This window comes from Nematostella vectensis, chromosome 2 (assembly GCF_932526225.1).
Source record: "Nematostella vectensis chromosome 2, jaNemVect1.1, whole genome shotgun sequence".
Taxonomy (NCBI): domain Eukaryota; kingdom Metazoa; phylum Cnidaria; class Anthozoa; order Actiniaria; family Edwardsiidae; genus Nematostella; species Nematostella vectensis.
In genome coordinates this window covers 12,327,334-12,337,833 of record NC_064035.1, presented here as the reverse complement: position 1 = coordinate 12,337,833, position 10,500 = coordinate 12,327,334, and the positions used below count along the sequence as shown (strand labels likewise).

Below are 10,500 nucleotides of genomic sequence, written 5' to 3'. Positions count from 1 at the left end.
GCTCCTTATTTCAGGAAATTGCGCGGTGATGTTTGATCTTTACAAAAAGAAGTTTATCTGCGTTTAGCTTTGCATTCCGTTAAAGGACAAATTCTAGGAAGGAAGATTCAGTGTTAGAATTCAATTAGGCATATATGTGACCAAATAGGACAAGTTTAGCGGGTATTTGTTAAAATGACAATGCCATAAATCATATAAATTGAGTTAAAGAGGCTTTCGAGACGACAAAGTAGATTAACAAGGCGCCATTTGTATCGCAGCACCCTCTCCATAAATCAACACGAAACGCTGAAGTGTTTGGTGCACTTTATTGGGACAAAGTGATTAATGATACGAGTGTATTGTAAAAGTATACATAATTGTACTTTATATTACACTCTAAAATATTGTACATAAATGATGATTGTAAACATAGGACATTTCTTATAAACGAAATACCGCTCGTTTAACAAAATGGCGTCTCGCGCGGGCAAAAAGTAAACCCGTACGAATTATGAGATCTTTAATTAAACGAGGTGAAATCAAGTTGTTATACAATTAACGGATGTAAATGTTCAAGATAATTGAGTGTTCAAGTTTTCTTTATTACCTAGACTAGACTTATTCCTAGGGGGCGCATTCGAGGTAAAAAGTTCGCGAGAATCATTACACCCCTAGTCCTCGATAGTTTTTTCTGACGTGATTCTAGATGAGTCTTTAGTTGACAATTTACATTGATTTACTTAAAATAGCCTGCTTTATGTATGAGAAATGTGTAAAAATCAATGGTCAACATTCAGACCATTTCAAATATCCACTGATGGAATTTCAGTCCTTTAGAATCAAAAGATACTTGCTTTTGTGTTATACTTAAATAAATCAACAAATTAGAGCTTGGAGTTAACGAATGATCTGCAACTTGTGAAAATGTATAATTAAATATTCAAGCAGAAAGATAAATGGAATTATTTTTGCTTCACAATTGGCGTGAGACCTTTTGATCCGGTTCTTGGCGCAATATGGCGTATGGAATCTAGAGGAACTACGTTCGGAAGGTTTTGGAAATAGTTAAATAAACCACAAATCCCCGGTTAAATTCGGTCTGCAAATCCTGATTTCTAGGATAGTAGATAATCTATAGAATGCTAATATTATATAGCTATCTTACTTTTCTGATATCAGGAGTGAAGGCACGCTGACCGAGAGTTTGGAATGTACAATGGCGCTAGTGCCGACGATAATGGAATCTCCTCGATGTTCTCTTGATGCGCACTATAACAGTCCTCTGTTTTCTGTTTCTCGTCCTTTTTCCATTTCATTCGGCGGTTCTGAAACCAAATTTTCACTTGACGCTCCGTCAACTGCAGGGCTTTTGAGATTTCTCTTCGGCGTGAGCTACAGAGGTATTTGTTGAAGTGGAATTCTTTCTCGAGCTCCAGGAGCTGTTTGTTGGTGTAACTCGTTCGGTGCCTCTTTGATTCTCTAACTGAGGACAAGGAGACCATAAAAAGTCTTGTTAAAACCATGTTAATATAGCTTAAATGTTAAAAACATGGAAGCATACGTAGAAGAAATCTTTTACGCAATAAAAGTAAGGGTCGATAGCCATGTAACCACTAATAGCAGTGCTCCCATTATCGAGATGAACGGTAGAAAAATATCATGCGTCAACACATTTTTGTTGTTGAAGGCCATGGAAAGTTTTTATTGCATGTGAATAAAGCCACCTTCAGCTTCGGATTTCCCTCGTTAGACTTCACACCAAAAGTGTGCTCAGAATTAAAGAGTAAATAGTTCTTTTCACTTCTTCTCGCCATAGCTGTGAAAAATACTCGAAGCACGGAAATAGTGAGCTCACTAAAGAGCTTCCAATCTTTACACGTCTATACGGTGTTGTAACAGATACAAAAGATGTCTAACATCGTATATGGTACGACTAGGCTTAGCCTGAAATAAGCGAGGATAACACACCCTGTTGCTCTACTCACAATGAACTCTTTGTGTACCGATCCGAATACAAAACAACTTACAGCAGATCTTCTTTCGTTTGATTATCCTTGCATCACACTCTGTTACTAAAGTAACCAACAAATAGCTTGACCGAGCAGGGAATTTCTCACTATTTGAATTCATGAGTACAAAGTGAAACCATTAATCATGTTAAGCCGACAGTGTCTTTCGCCCTTCCGATTCTATGTCGGGGTGAGATGCACGGGTTCTATAAGTCAAGTGACCTGGGCTACTCAGTTAAGAGCTCTCGTTGTTTTAATATTCACTATTGTTTTGTTGGTACTAGTATAAATGTGCTTGCATTGGGCCTTACGTTAACTTTTTTTTTGTGAAAATAAAAGAGCTGCACCTTAGCGCGCACTTGTGAAAGTACCCTTTAGCAGTGAAGGTTATCTTGTTTACAGTGGACTTACCAAAAGCAAAGTGATTTTTGCCTCCCTTCTTGGGCTTCATCCATGGGTAGATAGGATCGAGAAGATGCTGGGTGATAGGCTCACTCTGGCTTCCTTGATTCTCATTCGGGACAGGGTAACTGTAGTTCGGTCTACTAGAGTGCTCCCCCTGTAGGATCTCGTTAGCCCTCTCGCCTTCTCCGTACGTGTATAGAGATTTCCTGGGTTGTGTGTAGAGGCAACTATTCAGATGTGCGAGTCTTGGCGGGCTGGACCAGAGCATGGTTTCCGAGCTCGGATAAGTTTTGTTTATCACTGGTGATTTATAGGGGCCTGACATGTCCATTGCAAACCTTCTAAACTCTGACACCGAAATGTCTCGATAAGACGGTCTAGAGTGTGCACGTGCTTAGAGTCGGCCAATCAGGTACCAGTATTGCACAGGGGCACGACCTCGCTATCTTAAAGTGCAGTTGTTTGGCTTTTTTGGGCACTTTTTCGTTATCCTAAACCAACAACAAATGCCGCCACGGAAATCTTGAAGAATTCGTATCAGTAACGTATCAGAAATCTTGCTTTATTTCTTTTTCAGCTTTGAGATTTGTTTCGCAATTTCCAAAAATATCTTCCTCGCTTCCCCCTTTTTTTAAATTAGATTATTTCGGTAAGTATATCGTATATAACATTAAAGTATCAAATAGTAGTTACGAAAGGCTTTTATTGACCTGGCATTCGTTGTTTTGCCTTGTCGGTCTCGCGAAGTCGGTCGTGTTGTCGCCATTTTTCGCACCTAATTGCTCCGCGTAAAGTATACTTGCACCTGATTGGCTTGTTGGAATACAGAGCAGGTTTTCTGGAGCCGTCTTGGCGCGCATGTCTCCGTGAGAATCACTGGTGTGATTAATGATCTGCCAGACGGCTTATGGAATCTACTTGCAAACATCCCGTTCCTTGGCTGCCTGTGGGCTGTATTGCGGAAACTTTAAGGAAATATCTAATGCCTTTTAATTTCTTGTACCTTTTTGATACAAGTTATCACCAAGTCTGGAAGCCTGGAACTTATATGCAGTAGCCCTCCGTACAACTTTTTTTTTTGCCTAATCATGATATAGCTGTTTTGCCCAGTTGAAGACATGGTGAATGACAAAAACTGACATAAAACACGTCTTTGCGTTATTTTGTTTATGTAATTAGATTAACGTGAAAACACCCACCTGTTTTATATTCAAGTTTTCACGTAAAAAGGCTTCACTGACCTGATTCCAGTAGAGAAGCGGTCGCTTGATCTTCGCAACAACCTCAGGTAGTTCCCAAGGTCCAGGTCCCGCAGAGTCGTACACGTGAAATCCTTCCGAAGTGCCCTCTGTTCACACTTATACATGCCATCTCGAAAGGCTCGGCTCGTGTACTTGACGATGAGGCTATATTACTACCCTATCTCCACTTTCCATGCAAACTCCATTTAATCCATTTTTCTTTAATTCCATGTCCTTTCGAAACGCTCGGTTCCGTAACATGTACTTGACGATGAAGAAATATTACAATTCAATTTCTTCTTACCAATCAAACTCCATTTATTCCTTTTTTTTTTCTTTTCTTTTGCGTTTGTCATTTTGTGACAAACTGACAAACACTCCTGTTTTTTTTTTAAAGCCAGCACCACCTGTGTTCTTTCAGACAGCGTTCCCCCAAAACACACAAGAGCTGTCTTTATCTACAGTTGTTGTGAGATAAACCCAGCCTTTTTCCTGAGACGAGGGGTGTTCAGCCTTTGTGAACGTGATAGCTATAATTCACGATATTTATACCCGACCAAGTCTGAGCTAATGACGTCACAGAATAGTGCGATCTGATTGGGCAAGAGCGTATAAAGTCGGGGTCCTTCGCAGTTGAAATCGAATCTTGTCGACGATGCATATAGGTGCTTTAGACTATTTTATGTATTTATTACTGAGGCTATTAGTTTTTCAAGAACTGCTTTCAAGACTTGCTTCACAACTGGGACAATTGGCGAAAATAAAGTGATTTGAGAATTTCATTGTCAGAATTCCTCTTATTATCGAGCATATTTTATTTTGTCATCAAACATCTAGACAATGTGGATGAATTGTCAGATAAGTAGTAAATTGAGAAGGGGAGAGGTAAGCGTAGATAAACACCAAAATCAGAGAACAACGTAGCTTGGTAAGGGTGTTCCCTACACAGCTGAAGAAATCACTCAATATCATCCCGTCTTCTTTTCGAACTTTGGTAAGTATCTAAGCATCCGAATTACCTCTAGTCCGGCCTTTGAAAAGATTCTTAACAAATTTAATTCCTCGGATTCTTTCAAGATAGTAAGTTGGTAATGAACGACTCCATTACGTTTGCGAAAGGATCAGTTTGGGTACACATTTGAGAATCTGCAGCAAAGGCATACATAGCACCAAACACTAACATTATCTCTAAAAGCGTGTAATGGCATCGTTCCGTATGACTACAAGCCTGACTTCATTTTTGAGTGAAAAAAAATAGGCAGCTCTCGTGAGCGTGATAGACGCTGCTATGCCACGTGACTCTCCCATTAGAACACTTGGTGATACCCTATACTAATATTTCTTGAATGCCGCGACAACAAGCGAAATCATAAATCAAAGTAGCAGTCGATATGACAAGCTGATATCATCGGCTTCTAGGGTGCTCTCATTTTTATAAGAACACAAATCGATTCCACTTCATTCCTTTGATCGTACGCAACAAGTCCAAAATTCTATTGTCCTCGCAACTTTTAAAGTTTAACAACTAAACCAAAAGTTGATTATCCTTATGTTGTATCCTTTTAAAAAGAATTGCTCTTTATTTTTAAGATTTTTTCCCCAGATCATCAATACATTTTCACATGCGCAGCCAAAACATCTCTTTAGTGTTGTTATAGGGACTAGTCGTTACACAAGGTATAAATCAACACAAGGTTGAAAAGGTGTGTTAACGCCTCTGTGAAACAGAGTAGTTGAGCTGACGTTTCGAGCGTTAACCATTTCGTCGGAGCCACGAGTTCCACAGCTAGCTTTACTAACGAGGTGACAAACCTACTGCTGCTAATCCCGTTTGATACTCAATAAAATTAACTTCCATTTCCGTCCCAAAACAAGCACTTACTAGTTAAACATTCCTAGTGTAAGGCTATGACAAACGCCCTGAGTTTCTTTTCTTTTTAAAAGATTCCATAGAATAACGTTCTCAAGACTAGGTGCTGTCGGGTAGGATTGAAACTTTTGATTTATGATTTCAAATGTCATCATTAAGTCGTCCGTAATATATGTTTCCGGTATGTTTAGATCTGCGGGACTCTTTGGACTTTGTCAGGAACTAAAACACAATGTGCTCCTCCACAATAAATCGTTGTTCATTTATATATGGCTTTGAAGCTTACGAGAAAGTGAAATATAACTGATAATAACAAGAAGCGATAACGTTGGCATCGATGGAGGTGTTTGCCGGATGAAAGCTGTTTTCATAAGTTCGTGTGCTTGAATAGTTTCAGGGACCCTGCTGGTTCAGACGGCCGACCAACAGGGAGTGCGGAATGAGAGCCCGTCAGAGGACCTGGACTGGATGACGCCTAGAGTAACTCACAGAGAGACTACAGAGGGAGAAGAGAATGGTTCATGGGATGCTCAGCTCAGGGTATGATAACAAGTTTGTAGTCTGTCCTTCAGTTGTACCAAAGGGGCCTTTACCAACATCAACCCAATGTTAAGGCATCTCCTCATGGCTGCTTTGCTCCCCTTTCAAATGGTATTTTCCTCAAATGCTGATTGTTCGTGATTCGTTATTAGTTAACATAAGTAGAATTAAGGAAGGATAATGTGTTATTGGACTTGATCAGAAAACCAAGGAAACGGATAGACTCGACATGCTGTTATAAATTCCATAAGAGATGAAACCAACCATTGCGCTGTCTTTCCCTAATTGCTGTCTTTCTAATATATGGATATATTTAAATATATTTCTAAGTATATATTTTAAGTCTGTTTTTGTAGAAATGAAATAATCCCAGGACGATTGCGTTGCTCACATACCATTCATCATTCCTCATTCTATTCATACAAAGCAACTTTGCCAAACATGAATCTTTGTGAGCAGCTTGCTGGGCTGTTTTTGAAGATGCTTAAAAATCTACATAATGAGTTTCTTTTTTTGCATGCCAATTGCTATTGTAATATGCTCCTACAAAAAATGAAACTCTAGGGACATTTCGTTTAGGTGCCTAATACCTGTCATAGCAGAGTGCATTTCATGGCGCTTTCTAGTTTCTAAAAAAAAAACAGTTGTTAACTGTTCGTCAAAAGTCATGCAAGAACCATTGTTGAGACGACACGCCCATATTTGTGATCATTCTTATATAAAGTTCGCCTGCAAACAAGCTCAAATAGCAGGTCACGTTCGTTCCCTATTGCATCGAAAGAGAAACAGTTACCATTGCTCTCAAGAAGTTGTTTCTGGTTTGCGCAAATGGGTTATGTATTTAAACAAAGTGATGGTATTCTTAAAGTATATTGAATAGAGGTCAGGCACAAATGCAAAACGCTACTCTTAGGGTTATGCCCCGTGTGCAAGTGCGCTCGAAAGCATAAGGGTTTTTATTCATAAGCATAAGGGTTTTCATTCATAAGCATAAGGGTTTTCATTCATAAGCATAAGGGTTTTCATTCATAAGCATAAGGGTTTTCATTCATAAGCATAAGGGTTTTCATTCATAAGCATAAGGGTTTTTATTCATAAGCATAAGGGTTTTCCGTGAGGTACGCCTAGCGCATCACATAGCCTGTTGAAGATATTTTGGCTTAATTCTTGTTTTGATCTCAAGTTTCGAAAACCAAGTAAAGTCTTTCAGTTGGTCCATTTACCAGTGACCTTGTGCCTTCGCTTGTAGCTTTCCCTCGTTGTGTTGAGGTGCAATTATTTCTTAAGCTAAGCGGCCTACACTTGTCATTCATACAAAGTGTGTTAAAGCATTTAGAACCTTACAACCATGAGCTTTGATGTCTACAAAAAGTAATGTCCATGCGAAATCCTATGTGTGCGTATGACTAGCATGTTAGCATGTTAGCAGCTATAGAATGCTTGATTGAAGCCAATACTTTGTATTGATAAATGATGTCGACAAAGTAACATCAGTGCGTCGCATGGATTAGATTATTCGGGCCGACTGTTTACTTAAAGGACACTACTCACCCAATCCTTTGTTATTGTTTCATTCAAAAGTTAAAGAAAAATGATGTAGCAAAGTTTTGAAATGACCTACTTTTAAGATGTTATCATTCATTCACCAAATTCGATTAAAGCAAACACTTTCCCCAATCAACTAATGGATGCTTACACGCTTACACGCTTTTGTTATTTTGCTTCTATATTTAGGGGTAGCAATGGGTACCTCGATTTTTCGAAAGTCTAGCGAAAAATTCACTCGGAATCTCGGCGTTTTTTACGAAAGTCTCGAAGTCTCGTTTAATGGGTTTAATTTTAAGTGTCTCGGAGCCTTTTTTTCTACCAAAGTCTCGGTTAAACGCATTCTCGGAGTAGCTGTTTTGTTAAACGCGATCTGTTTTATGTTGTTACCATGATACGGGTTTCTCCTTTTTGTTTTGAGTAACGGGTCTTTCGCCATTTCGCTCTAAACAGAAACTTTAGCTAAAGCAAGATTGAACAAAAAGGGATTTTTTTATGCCTTTGCAGTATCTCCACGGGACGTTTATTGTCGGATTTGGCTACAAATGAAGTCTGACTTATGGATTAATGACATACCAGACGATCTAGCTTATGCTTTATAGTTTTGTCTACAAATAGCACGTCTATTGTGAACCAAAAGTAGACTTTCGGCCGTGGGGGATGCGTTCGAACCCCCTGCACCCCCCTGGGTACGGGCCTGTCTTATATATACGAGGCTTTCTCCTTTTATCTTTTTACTCGAGACCCTTTCTTAATTCAGCCAGATCCACCGCTTCCGTATTCCATTTATCATATTGCCCAAACAGCCTATTGTCAGTAACTAAGGGACGTGTTTAGCGGAGGAGTTTATATTAGAGTGAAAAACATATTATATTTTGTCCGACGTTTTTAATGGCCGGGGAAATATCATGGGTCGATTGGACTCGCATAGTATAGATATGATAAGAAATGCAAAAGTCGGTTTGTCAGTCAGCCGACCATTAATATCCATTACTTGAGTATTTGCTCTACGTACATCAGAAACCATACCATTTCACATAATTACCAAAATTAATAAGCTATAAACGCAGAATTGCTTAACAAAATACAGGGCTTTGGTTTGCAATATTCAACGAATTTGACTGCAATTATCTAAAACTTGTAAACAAGTAAACGGAAATTAGCTTAAATAGTGGTAGGGCCATAACATTCACCAACCGGGTCAGCTTAATGACAGTGATTAATTGATCCTGGTTTGACAAAACGGAGTCTAGACGAGAGGCAATCGTACACGCTGATTGGCTCCTAGCTTGACCATAATGTCTCTTGGTCAAACGGCGTTGATGCTAATAGATTTTTTACGATTGCGTGAGGTGCAGGCCGAGGCCAAACGCTCGATTTCACTAGTTGCTTCATTCAACATGGCCACCGCGCTAAACTTCTAGCTCCCCTCAACGAAACATGCCATGTGAGACGACTATTGAAGGACATCGTCGTCGTCTTACACTGGATCCGCAACTAGATTGGCCCCCAAGGACGTAATATTTTAGTAAGATCGAATAATGGTTTGGCCGTGTCTTACAAATCTCGAATGACAATGGTTTGGCGTTTTATGGTAAGTCTCGCGGACACTAAATGATTCTGTTAAAGCAAAACAAATCCATAAGAATCAAGTTATGTACAACATGCTTGAATCAAACGGAGGAATTTTCTAGAACTCTACATTTTGCAATAGATATCACAATAGATATTTTATTGTATAAGCGGTTTGTATATTTATAGCGCTGTTTTTTTTTTTTTCGAATAGGGAGTAAGTAACATAGCCTTGTGTACCTTCATCTCTACTTTTTTGGTGCTACCAAAACGGGTCTTGGAGAAGATAAAGGACCGATTTAAAAATACATAAAAACGTAGCTAATCACGCTTTAATGATCCGCCTTTATATAACTAACGATCTGTATTTTAGGCCCCATCCGGACAAAGGGGAAACTCCCTTATGCAATTTATCATACTCAGTCTGCCCGTGGCTGTCTCCTTCTATTTGCAACAGCCTTTTGATAAATCACTCGGACACTGAAATAACTTCTATTTGCCTTGCAGTTTATCATTTGGCGACACGTCTCATGATCGCGATAAGGTGAGCCCCTACCCTCTTAAAGGCCTCTGTCATCCGCCATTTGTCGCGCTAGCGAAGTGTGAAGAAGCATCAATTTCCATTGGCTGATTTGTGAAAGCTGTTGCGAGAATTTGAGAAACTCTGTTTTTATAAGGTTATCTTAAAATATTGAATAAAAACAGCTACATGGGTATGGTTCGTTGACATGAACAAGTCTCGCTTTCTATTTAGTGCTTAGTTATTTGAGTGTCAGATGTATGGCGGATTCCTAGATCTTTAGATAATGTAATTGACCCATTATGCATTTCTCATCATCTTTCGTGTTGTTTTTTTTAAAGAAATGCTGTTTACCTGTCTAAGTTCATTGATTCACATCGAGCCAGTATCAAAGGATTGCATCTTTGGCATAAATTATTTATTTTTATAATACAAAATACAGAATGGGTGAGTTGCATCTCGTTATTTTCGTAAAATTTCGAAACTCAGCAATGAAAAGATTTGTCAAAAGTTGACACCGAGTGTTAACTCTATTACATAGCTTCTGCAAAATGCCTTCACCAAAAACATGAAAACCAGAAAATCAGACCATCATGATGGTTTTGGTGGAGATAATGATAACTTTGCTGACTAGAAACAAATAGTGTTAAGCATTAATTTTTTCTCCTTAACTTCTGCCTTTTGTAGCATTTAGCATGAAGGACTTTTAAGAGTTCCAAGGAATATAGCATATTCTTGCCTTGAGAGGATACTTGTCAAATTTGCAACCCTCTGGTCGAACAAATAAGTTTTGATGAAATTGCTTGTAACTTTTCA

The 10,500-nt window shown here is 38.9% G+C and overlaps 1 protein-coding gene and 2 long non-coding RNA genes across 3 annotated transcripts; 2 read left to right on the top strand and 1 right to left on the bottom strand.

Annotated features, from left to right (window-relative positions):
- Nucleotides 1–292: 292 nt before the first annotated feature.
- On the bottom strand, nucleotides 293–4,182 carry LOC5514048 (homeobox protein Hox-A6). Its single transcript, XM_001634199.3, has 2 exons — nucleotides 2,403–4,182; nucleotides 293–1,465 (listed from the first exon to the last, which is right to left on the bottom strand). Exons 1-2 carry the CDS (start codon nucleotides 2,725–2,727, stop codon nucleotides 1,158–1,160), a joined length of 633 nt encoding a protein of 210 aa, XP_001634249.2. The 5' UTR covers nucleotides 2,728–4,182; the 3' UTR covers nucleotides 293–1,157.
- A 345-nt stretch (nucleotides 4,183–4,527) lies between these two features.
- Nucleotides 4,528–6,993, top strand: LOC116619177. Its single transcript, XR_004296555.2, has 2 exons — nucleotides 4,528–4,631; nucleotides 5,899–6,993. It is a non-coding gene; the product is annotated as an uncharacterized LOC116619177 (long non-coding RNA).
- A 758-nt stretch (nucleotides 6,994–7,751) lies between these two features.
- LOC125560908 lies at nucleotides 7,752–10,251 on the top strand. The gene is made up of 2 exons (XR_007306944.1): nucleotides 7,752–9,186; nucleotides 9,672–10,251. It is a non-coding gene; the product is annotated as an uncharacterized LOC125560908 (long non-coding RNA).
- The last annotated feature ends 249 nt before the right edge of the window (nucleotides 10,252–10,500 follow it).

Coding starts and splice junctions, on each gene's coding strand:
- LOC5514048 (XM_001634199.3), bottom strand. CDS start 2,727: ATGGACATGTCAGGCCCCTATAAATCACCAGTGATAAACAAAACTTAT. Junction 1,466..2,402: donor CAAAAATCACTTTGCTTTTG/GTAAGTCCACTG, acceptor CCTTGTCCTCAG/TTAGAGAATCAAAGAGGCAC.